The 21275-nt window shown below is 42.0% G+C and overlaps 1 protein-coding gene across 1 annotated transcript in view; it reads right to left on the bottom strand.

Moving 5' to 3' along the window:
• Window positions 1-5034: 5034 nt before the first annotated feature.
• Window positions 5035-21275, bottom strand: part of jph3b (junctophilin 3b) — a 49324-nt gene continuing 33083 nt past the window's right edge. Inside the window, exons 4-6 of the mRNA XM_030095729.1 lie at window positions 19859-19983; window positions 15472-16424; window positions 5035-5242 (exon numbers count right to left, since the gene is read on the bottom strand). Coding sequence (XP_029951589.1) covers window positions 5162-5242; window positions 15472-16424; window positions 19859-19983 — 1159 coding nt within the window. The 3' untranslated portion in view covers window positions 5035-5161. The remainder of the gene's footprint in view (window positions 5243-15471; window positions 16425-19858; window positions 19984-21275) is intronic.

The following is a 21275-nucleotide window of genomic DNA, read 5'->3' as shown; positions in this document are numbered from 1 at the left end:
AAAGGAGACGATACTGGAGCTCCTATTGCACATATTTTTTTTGTGATCCCCCAACCAGTAGGGTTTTAGTAGATGGACTCACATTATTTATACCGAGTGGGCCAAACCTATGAAAAAAGAAGTTTGAATGTTATACTGGTCTCTTGGTGCATTTGTGGGTGTCTTTATGTTATAAAAACAGCATCGAGTAATGGCACTGCAGGGTAACTACATCATTTTCAGCAGTGAAATGACTGCAAGCCTTTGTTATTTTGCACCCAGGACATTAAAGCAAGTAAACCAGGTGGAAAAACGCCCTGATCGTGAGCATTCAGGTGCAGATGTTCCTTGTTACAGTTACAGGTACACTAAAAGAGCTGTTCTTAAAATGAAGTACTACGGCTTAGAGTTTTAGTTACTTTTTAACTGCTTGATGGTTGTTTATAATTCAACTTACATTAGTTGTAAATATCTAAAAGCAAAACATTCCTCAGATAAATAAACCATGAAATTCAATTTAAACAATAACTTGTATTACAAATGAATTGGAATCATCAATATTCTCAATTAAACTAGTGAACCTGATCGATGGTTACAAAAATGTGAATATGGTATAATGAGTGAATAGAATTGTAGACTTAAAAATAAATCCTTATATAAGTGCAAGAAAATATTTTTTACCACTTATATACAGCATGGTAAGCATTTAAAATTGGTTATTTCCACACTAAATGAAAAATAAGTACTGGGAAAGGAGATCTCTTTCCACACACTTGTTGTAATGCACATCTTTGTCCAGGAGAGGGCGCCAAATATCCATTTGACGACCTGAAGTAGCAGAACGAGTCTTCTGAGTGCTGTACTGCTAAAATATTTAAAACTCACAAAATACGGTAAAGAATTGGATACGCTCAACAGAATTCCTTTAAAAAGTATTTAAGCTCAAGTGTACCTAACACTACATGTCCTGACATTTGTTTTTCTTCATTACTCCCTCTCTCTTCCCATCTCCAGACATTGGTCTATGTAGTCCAGCCCCGCCCACACAGACGCAGACCACGCCCCTCCACTGACGGAGGAAAATTCAGTCCGGTTGCCATAGTAACCACATCCCCCTCCCTCTGAACTGTACCACTCCCTCTGCATCAGGAGGGATACTCATGCTGCAACACACACATACGCGCGCACTCTCTCTCTCTCACACACACACACACACACACACACACACACACACACACACACACACACACACACACACACACACACACACACACACACACACACACACACACACACACACACACACACAGACATGCATGTGCTGAAGTATGAAAACACAACTCGAGTTGAGACTTTGTTTCTTTCAAACACTTTCATTATTTTTCTCCACACAACTGAAAAACAAAACAGAGTAATTCCCAAAAACATAAAGAAAGGAAGGAAGAAAGAAAGAAGGAAAGAAAGAAAGAAGGAAGAGAGTGAAACTATAGAAAGAGAGCTTGGCATGCTGTAGCATGCTGCGGACTAAAGGGGCGGCGCGGCGCAGGGCATCGTCACCAGGCTGATGGCATCACAGCACAGCTCCATAAACCCGTCTCCGTCTGGGACCCCACATGAAACCAGAAGGAAAATAAATATCTATTGTTTTTGCGTCTCGGGGTTGGGGGGGGGGGGGGGGGGGGGGTGTGTTGCAGGCACATTTAACCGAGCTGTTGAGTCGACACGGAGGGCTGGGAACCACCTGAAATGGGCCTACAGCCCAGTCTGACTTCCAATCTGTACTTTGAGAAATGCTGCCGGACAGAGAGAAAGAAGAAAAACAACAGCAAACCTCCCTGTTGTTGTTACAGATGGCATCAGGCTCAGCCAGCCCGCCTCCCCGTCCTGTCACGTGGTCAACAGTACCACACACACACACACACACGTGTTCACACACTCCAATAGAATGTTCTTGTGCACACATACAAACAAACGTGGAGGCCGGTGGAATAATGTTCATGTGTCACGTGGGAAAGGCTAACTGAACCTGGAGAAGCTCAGGGTACATTCATGTAGTTGGGAATGTGGAGATACACCCGTTCGGAAAGTCCCATGGTCCACTGGGAGTGTGAACATGTCAGCCACAAGTAACTGCAGATAAGTGAAAAACAACATTGTCATCACCCACATGCGCAAACACACAAATGAAATGTTGCTTTAAAAGTTAATATTACTGATGAACATTCTAATTCAACATCTGGAAACACTGTCAGAAGACAGTTCTCTGAGCTGGGTTGTTTTGACCTATTTGGTTTGTTCGACTTATTTTAAAGCTAAAGTATTTAATCAATGTTTAAATAAAACTTGCAATGTCTGGGATGTACTGCGGTAAGTCTGTTAGTCTGTGTTGTTTCACGTACATTTGTACCTCTAGCTTATGTAGCACCAATAATAAACACAATCAGCAGTATATTTAGCTGCAGACATTAAAGCACAGTACTGCCAACGCTGCCTGACTGAGACCGTCATTTCATCTGTGTGATGTTTATTATTTATCTGCAGGTTTTCAGGGGGCAGACTTGTTACCTTGTAAAATCTCCTAAACAGGAAAAGGGACTTTCCAAACTGAAAACCTCCAGGTTCCCATTTCTATGCATGCAAATTAACTGATTGTTTCCAGATAACAAATCATAACTGATGCAGTCGATGTCTGTTGGTTTGCTGATCATTACTGCACCACTAGAGCCCTGCTTCACTTCAGCCTACACTTTTCCATGGTGTAATTTTAAAACAAAACAACAACCAGGGTGCGATCCAGAGGGATTATGGCTTACAAGACTGTGATAATAAATTAGCATTTTCAGGTGTTTTTTCTTCAAGAATGTAAATTTAGCAACATTTGCGTGTTAGTTAAACCATAAAATTATGTTATAATTAAAATGGAACCAAGTAAACCACAATTTGAAGTTTAGTTGCTTTTGAGGAACAAACTTTGTATTATTGTACTTGTTTACAAGTTTACTTTCACTTATACTTGAGTGCAGTTTAAGCATTCTGGACTTCATCCTGTGTTCATGTTTCCTCTTTATCGTCATTTTTATTTTCAACTTGTGATTTCCTGTCATTTGTATTGAAAACGCCCTCCTTCACCCCACATCTTTAACACAATCTCCTCTGCTTTCATTACGAATCGCACCCTGGAAAACCGCAGTCTCCACTCTGCCGCCATCAAAACTAAACTTGCGCCTCTAAAGCCTATTTTTTTAAATTTTCTTTCAGATTCAATGCACAACGAAGATATTACAGTACGTATGCATGCATTGCTGCACTATAGTCAATTTGCACTACAGAAGCAAGACAGATGGTTACTAATCTTTTTCAGACTTCTTGCAGGTATAGTATAAAAGATGTCGTCAGTGTCTTCAGGTTAAGTTTTGAGAGGGGCAGTTGGAGATGCAGTTTTATAGTTGTTTTTTTTATGCTATGACTCTTTTGGTGTTTCCTCTAAATACCATAAATACCTCCTCTGAGCCAATATGTATTTAAAACCAACAGGAGGAAGATCCGTCCTCTCCATCGGTGAGTGTGTGCAGGCAGGAGTGGGAGGAAGTGATGTGATATATAGATATATATATAATTTAGTATATTTATATTACTGTGCAAAATCAAGTTAGCGTTGTGTTTGGTTTTTTTGAGATGTGGACGATCTATTGGAGGGTCACACATTGAAAGAAATATTTAAGTTTGGTTCAAGAGTTGCTGTGTTTGAACTTTTTCCACAAGGTGCTTTATTTTATTTTATTTTATTTATTCATTTATTTTTGTTGCATATTGGATCAGAGGTTCTTGAAGAATTCAGAGAGCACCATGTAGACAGGCTGATAGGCAAATACAATGGGATTGTACTGTCTTAGTGCTTATTAAGCGAAATTAAAGTAATTTTAAGCACAAAAAGCATGAAAAATATTCTTATTAAAACTGGCAATGGGTTGAAGCAACTAATTGTGTCGACAATAAAGTAGGTTTAAATGAATATTTGTGCATAAGCTACTGAGTAGATCATGGTTCACTGCACTGTGAGACACTTCATGATCCACAGGCACCGAGCCGTTTTGAGGAAAACAAGGTCGGGCGAATGAATCTTGCCATAGTTACAAGCAGTTTCGCTCTCATTATTTATCTTTTTTTAAAAAAATATATAATTTTTCTTAGACTAACTAGACGGACCATTCTAGAGGGTCCAGAAACTCCGACCACTGAAAAAAATCCAAAAACAAATGAAATATTTATCATTAACTTCTGACATGGAAAATATACAATTTCATACCAACTATGTTTTCATTTTAAAGCTGTAGTTATACAGTAAGGCTGGGTGTCAGGGCCGTTTAGAGACACAATCTGGGGCGCGCCGGGCAAGAGGCAGCTTGGGGCCCTTCTTTAAATTAGCCTCATCTCAGAAAGTGAAAATGCTGCCAGATTGAAGTTTCTCACACTGACTGACCGACTACAACACGAATTCAATCAGAAATGGAGAGCGGGGGAAAATAAATGCTGCTGACGTGACGTAAACATGCATTTTGTACAATCTTCTCTGCTTAAAGTGACGAAACACAAACGAATAAAGTGCAGATGAAGTAATGAGTGTGTGTGTGTGTGTGTGTGTGTGTGTGTGTGTGTGTGTGTGTGTGTGTGTGTGTGTGTGTGTGGCAGTCTACCTCAAGCTATCTGTAACAACACAAGCAGGCGGAGTAATCAAAACCAAGGCAGGAGCTTCGAAAAGAGGGCCGGAGGGTTATAAAATAAAGAATATATCCATCAACGTATTGTACATGAGAGAGAAAATGTTAATAAATAAATTATAAGTTTACAAATCTGTTGAAAACTATGATTTGAAGATGAAAAAGTCCGACTGGACAGTCCCGTCTGCAGGCGTGTGAGCGACCGGAGCTCACGTGAGTCCGGTCTCTGGACTTTAACATCTCCACGCAGTCCAGGGGAGCCCGGACCGGTCCACCCGTGTTTCCACCCACTTCTTTGGACGCCGCTCCTCCGGATCCCCCCTCCGGGCCGGCGCTCGCCCTCCCTCAGCCGGGTCGCGGCCCTCTCGCCGGGAACACGAAGGGGCAGCGGATTGGCCGTAATACTCATGTGAATTAATAGTTGTTGTAGCATAGATAGGCTGACTCTGAAAGCAGTGCTGTCTTTAAATAAAAAAGTGGATAAACAAAATAGCCACTCCAATGTTGAGCAGAATCACCATAACAACCAGGATGGAGCTGTAGGCCTGCGTGGGAGACAGAGAGAGAGAGAGAGAGAAAGTGTCAGTATTAAAGACACGCGCATAAAACACACAAAACACACGAAACACACACTCCAGGCTGTTTTCATACACTAAGTACATCCAGCATACAAACACACACATCATGTTTTGAAAGGAAGAACACTGGTCGTCTCTTTATCATGGTACCTGTTCGTGGGAGGGATACATCACACACACACAATGTGAGGAACACACGGTGCCAGAGTGCATTATGGGAGAAAGGCGAGCCAGTGTGATGCTTGGTAAACCTGGAACCTGCTGTTCAGGTGGATGTGACCACGACAGGTAACACAGACCCCGTCCTGATGGAACTGATTGGTTTTAAGTATTCCTTAATGTGTTTCTGAAGTAGTTTTTGTCATATTTTACAGTACTTCTGGTGCTTTTTGGGTCATATTTGAAAGTTATTTTGGTTTCTTTTTAGAATAATTAAGAACAGTTCTGAAATATTCTTTTAATCCACTTTTTTAAAACATGTATTTCATCATAACTATTACTTTAGACTAGGTTTGACAGGTTTCTGATATATTTTAAAATAGTTACTGACTCTTAGTTTAATAGTTTAGACTGGCTCGTCTTACTTGAGACTAATCTCAAATTAGCTACAGACAATTTTTGTGTACATTTAAAACCTGTTTCATTCAGTGTTTTTGTTCCTGAAAAGGGCAATCGTGAAATCCTCGTTCATAAGGATAATTCAGTCAGCATCAAAGCAACAATGACTTGAGTAACTCAGAGATCAGTTTGAAGAGTGGATTCATCACATCTTAATCCAGTCGAACAATTGTGGGATGTGCAATAAAAACGATTATGAATCCACAAAACGTTTTGTTCTTAAAGGATCTGGCTGTGAGATACCACAACACATCTTCAGAGGTCTAGAACAGTCCATGCCTCAGTGTCACAACTATATGAACAACTCCAAAAAGAGCCCACACCGTTATTGGTGGGTTGTGTACATTCATGCATATGGACTTTCACACAAAGCCCAAATCCTCACTTATGTATCATCAAACGTGATCAAACGGCTGTTTTCAACACAAAGGTCAACGATCCTCCTCAGTTTTTCAGCGTTCGTGCAGAAGTCCTTTCATTTAATGCTTTTTGAAACAATTTCACACATATTACATCACATTCAGTGGATCAGCGCCCCTTGTTGCATAACCGCGAGCGCATCAATCAGCAGGCTGCTGTCAGGTGAATTCTGCTATCTGTCGCCTCAGACGGAGGAGGCTCTTTTAACCGCCGCTGAGAAACGATGCATCTCTCCAGGTTTATGAAAGCTCAAAAACAAATTGCGCAGATGAACTAAAACAGAGTAAACGCTGCAGCAGTTCGGAGAGAAAACGGTTGAACCGACAGCGTGTTCTGCTGTTGAAGATAAGTTGATTTCGACTTGAGTTGGACTCAAACTGAACTTGTAGGATGCTTTCATCTTCTGAATTCGTGGAAAGGAAAATATTTATTTGGAGCTTTTACGAGCTAATTTCTGATCAATGGTTGATCAGATGTTTTATTGGTTTAAATAAAAAAAAAGGATGTGAAGGGAAATGCAAAGAATGCATCTTTGTGTTGCTCTCTGGAGCACAGTGAGGTCAGGGGTCGTTTTCAGCTGCGCTTCATGTAAAAGGGAGGAGCAGGGAGGAGGGACCAAACTCTTGCTCAATGACACTTCAGCAGATGCTTGCTGACAAATGGGGTCGAGCGGGTGAACGCCTGACTTTCTGACCACCTGTCCTGCTGCAGGTAAATATCTTCAAAGTGAACTGGAGCACATTTTACTGATCCATGTATCCGTTCTTCTTCTGCATGGCGCCATTCAGCTTGAGGGGTTTGAGCCAATCCCAAGAAGGATCCAAGTCTATTAAGGAGTAGATTATGAAATCTGGCATAAACTAGTATGAGCATTAAATGACAGAATTTTAAATTTGAAAAAAAAAAAGTGCCATTAATCAACATTAATTTCCATAAATTCTGCAACTGAACATTTTATAAAAATTCCATTTGACTTACAAAGAGTGTTTCGGCTTTTTTGGCACATAAACATCAACATCAGCAACTTAGGTGCTAGTATTTATAGCACTTCATTTAATTTTTGCCATACGAAGCTACAGTATTTAAGCTACAGATTCATGAGAGCTCAACACTGCAGCATCGTGCACGTCCACTGCGAATCCTCTTTTTTTTCCCCCCCCTTCAGGTATAAACACGGAGGATGTTTTACTCTTAATAGAGGATTTACCAAAATAGAGAGACCCACAGAAGAGCTATGGTTTTAATTAAGATTACCTCTAAAATTATTTCCACAACGGCTGCAGTGGGAGAGGGAAAATGGGACTCTGTGTAACACTACGCACGGTTATTAAGCTGCATTAGTGCAACATTGTTGTAAATGAATCTGTCCAGAGTGGCCGCTAACAAGGTTTCTGCTGATGACCACAGCAATGGGCTTATCTCAGATCTGTGTCACAGACAATTACCAGACCGCAGGTGGATGAATTTATCTAATTCTCTGCCTTTTTTCACCTTTATTTACTCATGTTTTCTTATTCTCCTGCTGTATTTACGGGGCTTTTCCCCGTCAAGAGTTTCCACTTTTTAAAAGTGGTTCGGCGATTACGACGTAATTCGATTATCTCTCAGTGTAATTATTTCATTTGTACTGAGGCATAATCATTCACAATTAGTATTTTTAATTAGCGAATTACACGGAAACTGTCAGATCTTAGCGGCGAGATATGCCGCTCGCTGGATATTCTGGAAAACACACATTTTCTCTCAATCGATCACAGACGTGGTGCATTTCTCGTATCTGCGCATTAAATGCGAAGCTACTCGTCAATTTTGATTTGTGTGTGTTAATCAAACAGGATGCAGCGTGTTAATCAGGGAAAATGCTTTTCCTTTAAGCAGAGTAGCTGTTTGCACTGAGTTAATAAGGATGTAAACAGTGTTGATTTGGGATTATCGAACTAAAGTCCTGTGAAATGTAACAAAACCAATTAAAAAACTGAGACTGTCTTGCATGTGAAACTTGCTCTCAATACAAAACACGACAGCACAGGAGGGAACATGTGTGTTTTTTTGTCTTCTTAAAGTTAGACGAGCCTGTTTCAATTCTGAAATTAAAGCTTTTGCATGTAAGGAGTTTGCATGTTCTCCCTATGCAGGCACAGGTATTAAACTGCTTCTAAGTGTGACTTATTGGACGTCACTGTGTCTCTGTGTTTGCATTGAAATGGTGGTACATGGAATAAATTTGTGTTCTTATCAGCCACACAACAGATAGAAGATTAATTAGTTTTCACATAGTTTTTTTTTTTTGACTCATTGTGAGAAGATGTCGGTTGCCCCTGTGCTGGACTGGTGCCACGTCCAGGGTCTGACCTGGTCTTATCTGGGATCGACTCCAGCTCCTCGAGACCCTGAGCTGAATAAAGCAGATGAAGAAGGTGGATTGATGGCAGGAAGTCTGCCAATAAATCTGCATTTCACATTATTTCTTAACTTTTAAATTGCGCATCAGTGAGTTTGCTCTATGAACTCTTAACTTCCCGTTTATTAAGCAGAATATCTCTGTTCAAAACACATCAGCAGGGTGTGTTTACTCTCAATTCTCCTCTTGTGTAACAGTGGAAGTGCAAAAAGCGGAGAGCACTGCACTCCTCAGAGGAAACAAAGATCAAGTTAAATATCTCAAAGACGGTGCAAAACCTCCGTTCAGCATCCTTTCCCCTCGACTACTACTACTACTGCTGCTGCTGCTATCATCTACATTGAGTTATTAATAAAGACATGCAGTCTCGTCTCTCCACCAGCTGCCTTCTCTGCAACAAACACTTTTTATAATCTAATGTTTCGTTGGCTTGTGAGGAGCTTTTCCTTTAAAATGAGAGCCGCTACTGTCAAGTTGCAGACCTGAGAGGAAGGGAAAATAATAAAAAAGTCACCTGCACTGATCTGACAGGATTTACAACCCACATGTTGCTTTTCTCTATAATTTTCTGTTGTTTTCAACCACAGATTATCTTTTTATTCAGTTATACCACCGTACACAACTCTACAGAGAGAAATTAACAGCTTAGATACTAGTTACTCTTGAGCTCTTGATTCTTTTTCTTCTTCCGATATCTGTGGAATAACTGTGAACACTTTACTGGGAAGCAGCTTAACATTCTTGCATTTTGATAGTTTTGCACTGGTAAAGTGTACAGTTGGAGTTGGGAACTTGGCCAGTTATCATTTAGGAAAATCCCATTTCCCAAAAGGGAACGCCAGCAATTCATGGGTCATGATGACTGCTTTCACGTTAACTACATTTGTTCATTATCATTAAAATATCCTTTTCTCAAGTAGATTCGTGAAAGTTACTGAACATCAAACTTTCCCAGTGGGACAACATTCAGATGTGTTTTTCCCAGTAGAAAGAGGGACACTATCTGCTATAAATTCAGACAGAATAACCCCAGAAGATACTATGATGGCTCTGCCAAATACAGCAAACAGACAGATTTATGAAATAATTAAAATGGTTGATATTTGTAGTTGAGTGTTTTAATAAAAGAGAACAATAGCAGCATATTATGAAAAAAAATCCAGGGTGTTTTTTTGTTTTGTTTTGTTTTGTTTTATTAGAGTGAAGAAAAGACAACGGGATAGTCTTGGTATTAAAAAAAAAATCATCATGATTAATGTTTAAGTACATGATTTAATCATGTAATTTAAAATTTTTAAACATCAATATCACATTTTTCTTGCTTCAATATTACTGAAGTCATTTATTTTTATTACTTTTGTTGCATGTCTTTCTATTAATCTTGGGGATAACCTTTATTGTAATACTGAGTTTGGAAAGTGATTGTGTGTGTGTGAATGTGTGTGAATTGTCAGTGAATTAATTTAGAGTTAAATCTGAAATCTTTTTGATATTTTCTGAACTTGAACCTGAACAAGCGGACTAGATAAAAGTTTAATTCTGCTTTTTATCGCAGCACAGCAGAGATACAGAAAAAAAGTCTCTCATCAGGTACATGACAGTATGCTGTTTTTATTATTGTTAAAGTACAAGTGCTGTATGAATGAGACTCTGTAGCACCGTTTAAAGCTGGCTTAAGTCTTTTTAGTCTGACAGAAACTGCAGTCAGTCCTTAATCACATTATTACTTGATGTTTGAGCATGATTGTCGTCGTTACTGCAACATAAAGCTGAAATGAAGCTCCAGATTTACAGTCCGGCTTATGTTTCACACAACATGGATAATTTAACAGCTGCAACATATTTTTTTTTCTTTGGTTTTTCATCTTGTAAAGACAAAATCTGTCTGGACATGAATCTTAGATGATAGTCTCCACACTACAGCTTCGTTTTGCCCACGTTTCTGATGCAATCAAACATCTTCAACTCGATTTTGCTCAAAAACTCCACATGATGATCACAGGTTGACAAACCTCAATATATACCAACTGCACCGACTCACTTTTCATGCCTTTTTCATCAGTCTTCTCAACTTATTCAAGTCTGCATCAACTTCATGAGTTACTCCCCCTTCATTTATGCATGTGATGCTCCAAGGCTCACCAACGGGACCCCTGATGTTTCAACTTTGTCTCGTCTCAACTCCATGATAATTTTATTTCAATCTGTTTTCAGCATAACACTGGATTCTGGATCGTAATAATCACAGCAGGAAGTTGTTATGCTCTAGTTGGTGAATTCTCACTAAATCTGACGATTGTACAGATGCTCTAAGGCGAGGCCAGATCCAGGCACTTTCTACGCTGCTGTTGGAAACTTTTCAAGCATTTTGGAGAGTTTGACATGAAAGTTTTATTCGTTCTGATGTTACTGTCCTCAACAAGCAGCAGAAGATGCCGTTATCCTCTTTTCCACCACAAAAGAAGCCATGTTTCCCGACAAACAACATGGATTAATAACAACATTATTTGGGGAGACATTTTGTGCTGGCTTCGTCTAGAAACTGAAAAGAGTGACTTTCACTGCAGCGATGGGAGCTCATAACCCCCAGTCGACCCAATGATCCTCATCTGAATATGAACCAACGATTTCTTTTAAAATGATTTTCTCTGAAACGTTGCAAAACGAAACCACAGCCATATCTCGCTCTCGCAGATACCGGGCGATCTCTTTCCTGCTTTTATCGTTTACGGTTTGCAGTAATACCTTCCTTTGTGGCCTTCCCAAGGAAGCTTTGGATAAACTGCAGAGCAGCCAAACCGCAGCGGCGGCGGCGGCGGCATGTGAGCTGACCGGGATCAAGACGAAGGACAGATTACATATACCTGTTTAAAGCTTCATCTGAGTGAGATTATCTTATTGCTCTTAGCTTTCAAAAGACACAACGACCAAGACTCAGACTTAAACGGACCTAAACTGTTTCTTCCATGGCTGACTATGATCCGGTCTGTTTTGAGTGATGAAACAAACCCAACGTTTTTCCAAACTAAATATTAAATTGTAGAAAATTGTTGATTGTTTAGGACAGAATTATGTTTTCTGTTAAGTCAGAAAACTGTTTATAGCAACTTGAGAATGAAAACATGAATGTGACATAGTTGTGACAAAAAGAAAAAAGAAAAATTTGTGTTGGCTTTTCAGGTTTTACTCTGACAAGAAATAATAAACATAAAAAGACAAACAAGCTGAGATCATAACTGAATGAAATCTGGGAAAAAATGTGAAAAAGTAACTTGTTTTCATCAACAATTCCCACAACTGGTGGCATCAATGAAAATTCTCAGTATGTTTGATGTCGGAGTCTGAATCAACTCCTTATATTCAAATGGAATTTTATTCCTGAGCTTCGCCGTTCGACTCCTCGCTGTTATCTTGTAGTTATACTCGTAAAATACTCAACCCGCAGATGAAGCACTCTGCTATAGATAGGAGCTGTTGAAGTTGGTGGTTAAATGATCATAGAAGCAACATAGGATCTTTATAGACAGCTGTGTTACTGTAAGATGGAAGATAATGTTCTGGCAAAATCTGTTAAAAGAAATAAAAAAAAACCTGGAAACAGATATCAATGATATTGCATATTATAACATTAATATCACCATTTTGGTTTGAACTCAAAATCTACAATTGTCACCTATATTACAGCTGCATTCGTTGTTTTTATCTGCAGACCAGCTCTCTCTGGTTCAATGTGATTTAGAGTCTATTCGGCGTCGCACTACATGTTGTTATCGTGGGCCATGAAAAGCTCGGTTATCTGGGGACGCATGTTCCTGTAAATACGAGCCGCTGGGACGCACAGGGCTGGTCTGTGTTCCATGATGACGGTCTCCTGTCCTCCAGTGGACACAGAGCTTCAGAGGCTTGATGTGTTAAACAGCGAGGCACCTTTTGCTGCGTCGTTAAATTGACGTTTGCTGTTGGAAGAATAAAGTTTGATTGATGGCTTATTGAGAGATCAGTTAAATCAGTGTGTGCATGTGCGTGAGTGAGTGTGTGTGTGTGTGTGTGACAGAACAGAACCAGTGTTAACTCGTTTCTCCAGGGCTCCTTGTGTGTATTCATCCAAGTGTGATAGTACCTGTGTAGCCTGTCTTACACACGTCACACTTGTTTGTCTGCGCACACACACACACACACACACACACACACACACACACACACACACACACACACACACACACACACACACACCACTGACATGATGTACTTCCTTTTTACCTAAATCTCAACCTAATTGTAGCATTGCTCATAAAACTGTATTACGAAACTGGAATAAATCGTAATTCCGGCCCCACAAGTGTTTGACACTGCAAGTTTTTGTGCCACACACACACACACACACACACACACACACACACACACACACACACACACCCCTTATGGGGACAATACATTGAGTTATATCCTTTACCTGCAGACTTAACCCTGAAACCACTTCTCTAACTTAAACCCACAAGTTAAGTTCAGCCTAATCACAGCCTGACCAACTTAAACTGCATCAGTTTTCCATATTGGGGGGGGGCTCCATTTTTGTCCCCACAATGACAAGCCGTCATGAGTTAGTGTACAATCGGGTTTAGGTCCCCACCGTTATAGAAGAACAAGTACACACACACACACACACACACACACACACACACACACACAGCATCCCCACCTCCACCCCCCTTGTCACTGACACACGCCCACCGATTGGCCGCTGTTGAAGCAAGGCATACGCTGTTCCCTAGCAACAGAGCACTGGTTAACCAATAGGGGGCCTTCAGCGAGGAAGGGGCTAGTTTGCCAATCTGCTGTTACTAAGGTGCAGAGAGGACCGCTGGGTTTCTCTCTCTCTCTCTCTCTCTGTCTGTCTGTGTCTGTGTGTGCATGTTCAAGGCTTTTCAAGTAGCAGGTAGCAGCAGCCACTGAACTACAGAGCGACCAGCCTCAGTCACGCGGCTGCAGACGCATTCACCACGAAGTGAGCATGTAGCATTTAGCAGTGTGCAACAACGGCAAAGTGAGAGTGTAGGAGGGAGAAGAAAAGGAGCGGGTGCACATCTGCAATGTACAATGATTTTTTTTTTTTTTTCTTTTTACTCATTGCAGATTTTCCTGTTGCTTTCATTAGCTAATGCCATGGCCATAATATCACCCCGGATTAGCGTGGGTTGGGGCCGTCTACGAGCCCGAGTCAAGATGTAGCCAAAAAATTATATTATGACAGAGTAATCCCTCCACTGCCTGCTCATACTATAAAAAAAAAACCCACAACTCTTTTATTTCACAAGGTTAAACCTCGTGCCTCTCCCCCAGGATTATCTTAATATGTGGGATAACATTGTGTTATCTCACAGGGGATGGGATGTATCCTCATGACAGTGGGCAACAAATCCTTTTAGTCAAATCAATGCGTGGTAGCGACATGACAGATATGACAAATGCACCATGCAGCCGCAGTCCAGTGTGACCACGGCCCCAAACGGGCCGGTGCGGGGGTCCTGAGTGCCGAGGTTTCAAAAGCTGCTCTAATCAATATTTTTACATTAACAATTCATCAAAACGAGCAGACATAAGGTCAAGCCAGTCATCCGGTGCATTAACCCTCAACTTTTTTTCTTTTTTTTTTTCGCTCATTTTTCTGCATGGAAAAGGCCTGACTGGTGCACAGTTTGCGACCTGTTCCACACCGCACAGGAGTGAAAAACACTGCAAGCAAACAGCTGGTGAACAAAGAGACAGATGTTTCCTTCAGAGGGGGCCGGTGAGCCTCGGGAGGAGTAAAACAGGTGAGAAAGACGTGCGCTACACGGGACTGGTTAAGCCAGTATGGAAGTGTAAATATCTGGGAGAACGTGTGGACAATAAACTGGAGCCTACTGGGAGTGCTGACACCCTCTGCAGGAAGGGTCAGAGGTCATGATGGTCACATGGTCTTGAGAGCTATTTAGGGAAGTTCTTACATTGTTTTCGCAGGCTTTGAAACCACCGTATGGGATTTACCTCGCCCACAGTTTGTCCGTCTTGTATAAAAAAAGAAAGGTTATACAGGACATCTACGTGTTTTCTGCCTGAATGAGTTCTGCAGCAGGAGGCAGCACAGATATGAACAGGTGTGCGTGTATTTCTTCATCAAAGCTAACAGGAAATACAGGCGGGTCGACAAAAACAAGGCAGTACTTGGATGGACAACTGACACATTAGTGGCGTGAAAAAGAAGAATGTAGCTTAGCGCTTTCAAACATGTTTCCACATCCAACGTGCGCTCGATTTGTAAACAAATGACAGTGACATTAATTCCCCTGGTGTAGTGAGTTGTCGTTGGATGCAGGCTATATTTTTTTGTGGGAGTACGAAATATTTGAGAATCCCACTGCGCGGCCTTCGCAATATCATCATCCAAAAGAAAGACCACCTCCATTACTATTAAACTTAACTCCTGTTTACTGTAGCTTTTACCGTTAGTCGACTACATTTTGCAGTAACACTTTGAAACCTGGGTACTTTTATAGAATTAGTAACTTATTTACTAAAGTTTCCCTGAGCTTGTTATTTTTGTCGAAAGTGAAAACAGTTAAAGAGCGACAGAGCTGCTGTCTCTCTGTCCTATCAACTGAGAGGATTGTTAGCTCGAGCTTTATCAAGATGTATCAACGGAACAGTCGCTCTGTTACTGTTTCATTAAACACCTGTTTACCGTGCTCATGGGCTGAGTGCAGTGTGGGAATCTTACCGAGTTGCCCTTGCTCTGCGTCAGGCTCTGGTCCTGCTGCTCCGGGGTGATGGGGGAGGACTTGAGAGGGGGGGAGAGGGTGAGGTCCCGCCGTAGAGGCCGCGAATCCATCTTCTCCCCCTGCCTGTCAGGCTTGTGTGCGGACTCCTTCCCTCCCTCTCTGCCCTCCTTGGCCTCTCGCCCCTCCCGCCCCTCCCGGGTCTTATGCCGCTGCCGCTGCGCGGCGTGCGAGCGTCCCTCTCCGTGCCCGTGCCTCTCCTCCCCGTGCCCATGGGGCTTGTGGGTAGTGGAGTCTCTGGGCTGTAAAGGCTTCATCTCCATCTCGTAGTTGCTGATTTTCTCCTCGTCCTGCTCCAGCAGCCGGCCCCCCCGGCCGTGCGCGGCCCGGTGCCCGGAGGTCCACGAGGCCGACGAGGACGACTCTGTCCACCTGTCCCCTCGGGCCTGTCTGTGATTGGACGAGCCGTGCTCCCGCGACTTGTGGTTGGAGGAGCTGTGTTTGTGTCCATTGGTCCGGCTCGCTCCTCGGCCGCCGACCCCGCCTCCTCCTTTCGACAACACCCCCCTCCTTTTGTCCTCGCTCCAGCTGTTGGCCCGGGTGTACTCCGCTTTTCCTCCGCCGCCTTCGCCTCCCTCCATCAACACCTGAATCTCAGTCTGCCCTCCTCCTCCTCCTCCGCCCTCCTTCCCCCTGTCGCCGTGATCCACGGCGGTCTGCCGGTGGAAGCGGGCACTCTTGCTGCGCTGCGTGGGCCGGGCGGGCGGCGGCGGGGTGTGGGGCGGCGAGGACGAAGGCGGGCTGAGGTCGGGGGTCACGGCGTCGTTAGAGGGGTCGTCGGAGGCCGCGCTCTTCACGTAGAGGTCCGGACTGTCGGCCGTGCCGGCGCTGCTCGATAAGCCCTCACCTTCCACCTCGCTGGACACCTGGCGCTTGGGGCGCTGCACCTCCATACCTGCAGGACACACACGACACCTGGCATCACTTTACAAGGAAGGACAGGAGATGAACAGGGTCACTGATGACAAAGACTCATTGATGCAGGTGGAACAACTAGGCTGCAATTTGCAGGACTTCAAGCATCTGTTGCTGATGCAAACTTTTTCCGATGTATCAAGTCTCACAAGCGCAATGTGAAAAGGTGTGAATGTGTAGAAACATCATGGGATACAACACAACGAGGACACTTCTGATCTTTTGATCTCAGGATGAAGGGCTTGTAATGCTGCTGCTGGACACCTGAGGATGAACGACTCACTTCTCATCCTGACCAGAGCGGCACAAGAAGACCCTACAGATATTTCAAAAGCAGCAGACGAAGATGACCCAAAACTCCAAACATTTGCTGCTCTCAGTGATCTACCATTATCACGGCTGTTTTTTTGTGTTGTCAGTGCAGAAAGAAATTTTACTGATCCCCTTAGAAGGAATGACTTCTCTGGATTGGAACTATTCTGCTAATTTTACACACACTAGGAGCAGCGGCTTCCACAGCTCAGGCCTGGGAGCTGGTCAGGGTCAAAGGTCTTGCTCAGGGACCTGATGGCAGTGTCAACTTCTGTTCGAATATCTGCTTCCTAAACTCCAGCACACTCCCCGACAAGGGGGTTCAGTGTTATTTTTCTCAGGAAAGGAGGGGGTGGGGTTAGGGTTTGACTCCAGCAAATGCTAGTCAGTCTGCAAGAAATGAATGTAAGTCAGTGACATGTCCATGAATTTCAGTAACGTGTACTTTTTTTAAAATTATACTCTATTTTTTTAGATCCAAAACTTAAGGATGCACTCAACTTGTGAGGTCCGACTTACCATGTATGAACAAGCAGGATCCCACAATGTCTCAGACGGCCCAGGCAAACTTTTATTCAAACAATATAAAGCAGGAGGCTGAAACGTTATGGCTAGTTGGTGCGTTAATGTCCTGATCGTGTTGTAGTGTTTTCTTTATATCAGTGTTTTGTGAAACAGATTGAGGCAGGAACATTTGCATGAAAGAAGCCATAAAAATAAAAACGGATTTATTCCTGGGTATTCCCTTTGTGACTAGTATATTAAAAATAACATAATATGTGAGCTTATGTTTTCAATATGCCATTTTTCTTTATATAAAAGATGCAGGATTTTTATTTTTTAGCTGATCAAGTGGAGCACTTGAAAACTTTTCTCCTCCACTTCAGACTCCATCAAATCAAAATGAACAAGGCTGAATGGCCTGCAAGGTCTCCTGCAGACAATTACAAGTGCTATCCACATTAAAGCAGAACTCGTTATTAGACCTTATGGTAACTCTGTGAACCTCATGGAGGATGGAAACGCAGCAGAAGGTGCACAGGTAATGCGTTTCCTCCAAATACAAAGACTGAAATCAGGACTTACTGTGCGGTGAGGTTAAAATATTAACGTTACCCCGAGTTTTGCTTTTCTTCTTATTTATGGATGTTATTTGCAAGAATAAAATATTACATAAAAGACCCATTCAGAATTTTCCGATGACCTCCTCTCAGTTTGTAGAAACAAATGATAACTCTCTGCCTCCGCTGCTGAACACCTCTTACCCCGGATTCATCTTTCACTCGGTCCTTTTAAATCTTTGAGCTGATAGAAAAGACACAGTAGGGTAGAAGAAGAAGAAGATGACGGTGGTGACGACAGTGATGATGATGATGATGATGGCTCTGACATCCAAATAAACATGCTGTGAAATGTCAGCACTGATGCTATGTGGTAGACGATCTCTCAAAAACAACAAGGAAAGCGTTTTTCAGACAGCGAAAGAACAAACACTATCTCAGAATCCCAGGTGTGTGTGTGTGTGTGTGTGTGTGTGTGTGTGTGTGTGTGTGTGTGTGTGTGTGTGTGCGTGCGTGTGTGCGTGCGTGCTACCTGTGGTTCTTCATAGGTGTGAGTGACACAAACAGAACCACAGAGCTGGAGGGTGGCCGTCACTGACCTTTATCGTCATCCCACACAATCACACGCACGCACTCACACACACACTCGCGCTCTCTCACACAGACGTGTTTTGTTTGTTTACGCATGTGTACGCTCACGTGTTGTTCTACATGCGCCCGCCTGAATGAGTCTGTACATCTCTATGTGCTGGAATACAGATGTGTGTTGCAGTTCAGTGTTTGTATCAGCGTGTGTGTGTGTGTGTGTGTGTGTTTCATTTGTTACAATGGCAGTTTCGGTAATTGGTTGATACATGCACAATACGGGCGCTTTTCATCATTGTGGGGGCAAAAATTCAGATCCCCATCAGGGAATGTTTTCCCTTTGAAGACACGTCTTAAAGTGAGACTAGATCAGGCGTTCAGTAGTGAAGATTATAATAGTCTCAGTGATGCGTCACGTTAATGAGTGTACATCTAAAAAAACATATTTATCACCTAAACAGACTTATGGGTAACCAGTATGTTTTCCCCCTCTGGCCTACTTGATGTTGTATTGCTTTGAAGACTGTCTGTTTTAATGACTTGCTGTGGCGATCAGAGGACTTTGTGTGTAAGCTGAAAAGTCTGTGTGCAAACAGATAAAAGAAAAACGAGTGGCCCACACAAAGCATTCTGTAACAACAAGCTGCACGGTCGTCCGCAGGCCGACCGTGCAGCTTGTTGTTACAGAATGGCAGTGGAGTTCATCCTCTCATTACAAGTTGCTGGTTTGATGCCCCTTTAAAGTGTCTTTGAGCTAAACACGCAGTCTGTGTGAAGCTCTTTGAGACTGCTGATGCAGAGAGAATGTAAAAGTATAGAAAAGTATGTTTTTTTGGGGGAGGGGTCGAGTGAAATTAAGGGGTTGGAGCTTGAGAACATCAAGACAAATGATCAAATGATCAAACAGCGGTTTGCGCCAAATATTTTGGAACCTTTTTTTTTCATCATGATAAAGTCATTGTATATTAGGGACAGAGAATAATTGTTTGTCTTGATTCAATACTTTTCTACTTCCAGGATAAATTGCTTGTACACTGTGAAATTTATAGTCTACACATGTAAAAGATATTTCACTCAAATTTAAGATGAAAAAAAAAAGCCAATTTTAATTGATTCCCAAGCAAGATTTAAAGGTGAAACTGCTATGATTTTGGCTGGAATATATTAAAAAAAAATGACGGGAGCTTGAGTGTGTAGTAGAAGCGGTGAATCAGAAATGGATTTTCTCCTTCAAAGCTGAAGCTCATCACACAGAATTGAGCCCATGAAGACACACTGCTTCCACTTCTCTGATCTATTGCAACGTATAAACTGCTGCTAGATGAAGAAACACAACTTTTCTGACCTGCTGCTTCTACGCATCCACTTCTAGCTTCGAGCATTCCAAACGCTAAAAAGTGGCAGGATTCCTGCGTGCAGTTTTTATTTCTGTGCATTTGTGCTGGCGTGTCCTCACCGTTCCCCGGGTGCTGGAAGGACGGGGAGAACTGCTTGGCGGTGACCCTCGCCATGCGACTCTCGTCCTGGGCCTTCTGTGCGGCTCCCACAGCCGCCTCCGCTTTGCCCTGCGCGTGAGCCGTCCTGAAAGGAAGGAGACAGCACAGGCGAACTTTAACTTTCAGCGCTTTAAAGATAGGGCACAAAGCCATCCCTTGGATGTATGGTCCAGGCAATATTTCCTTTAAGAACAAAGTAAAGCAGGTTGGAAGCAGATAAGGAACCAGATAGAAAAACGGAATCGTCCGAAAAGAGAAACTGACCTTTCGAGTCTAAGAAGTGTCAACTATACACGACAATAGTTCTAGTTGGAATATTATAGCAATAAAATGACTTCTGCGTGCATGTTAAGTGTGAATATTAATAATTGTATGTGCCTAATTATATCTGTGAGGCTGTATTGAGATTTGGTTGTGCATATTTACACAGATGTCGATTGAACTTTCTGAGTATGTGTGTAATCTGATGTGTGTGTGTCTGTGTGTGTGTAAGCATGGCTGCAAGGACCTGTAAATGTCTGTTTTCAGCTCCCTCCCAGTTGGTGTCTTTATACAGATAGATTTCACTAATCTTCGCCCGTAATTATGGGTTTTGTTTGCCCTCAATGTGAACTGGCAGGCTCATCCTCCTCATCTGCACTTTATCATCAATGTAGCTTCAACATCTGCAATATACACTGACTGATCTGCAATAAATTATATGTTTCCATACACTGCGCATTCATGCTCTGCCTGTTGACATAGCTGTCAGAATTTAATGGAGTTATTCTGCATCATGTCATTAATAAATATTATTTATTATTTCTACAATGTAGAGTACCTGGAGGAAGAAGTCAGAAGCACAAAAGTCAAGAAAACACGAGGAAAAAGTAGCCTTTACTATTTAATTAACAGATATTTTTAAAGATTAGATTTTAAAGAAAGCTCCTGAGAATAAATTCTCTATGAGGACGATTCAGAGTTACGATGGAACGATCAAAACAGCTGTAGAGGACAATGAAGCTGCAGATGGGACACATTTAAGTAGAAATAAAGTTTCGTAAACAAAAAAACAAAACACCAAAGTAGGTAATGCTAATGGCTTTGTGTCTTCAGATTTGTTTCTGAATCAGTTAATCACACATTCTTTGTGAAAGTGTCATTTATTTGCATTGGTCTCTGCAGAGTCAATAGAAACATCATTTATAGGTCAGTGTTTGACATGCTAACACTGCAAAAAACAATTTGCAGAGCTAATCTACTCTGGCATTGCGTTACAATAACAATATTTAAAATTTCTGTGCAAACACGTACGTGAATATGAATTAAAAGGTGTTGTGTATCAATAAAATTTGATATTATCATTAGTTTTGTACTTGAGTATATTGTAGAAACTGC

The sequence above is a fragment of the Salarias fasciatus genome, chromosome 7, assembly GCF_902148845.1.
Source record: "Salarias fasciatus chromosome 7, fSalaFa1.1, whole genome shotgun sequence".
Classification (NCBI taxonomy): Eukaryota; Metazoa; Chordata; class Actinopteri; order Blenniiformes; family Blenniidae; genus Salarias; species Salarias fasciatus.
The sequence above is the reverse complement of the archived record's forward strand: the minus strand, read 5'-3'. Positions and strand labels throughout refer to the sequence as shown.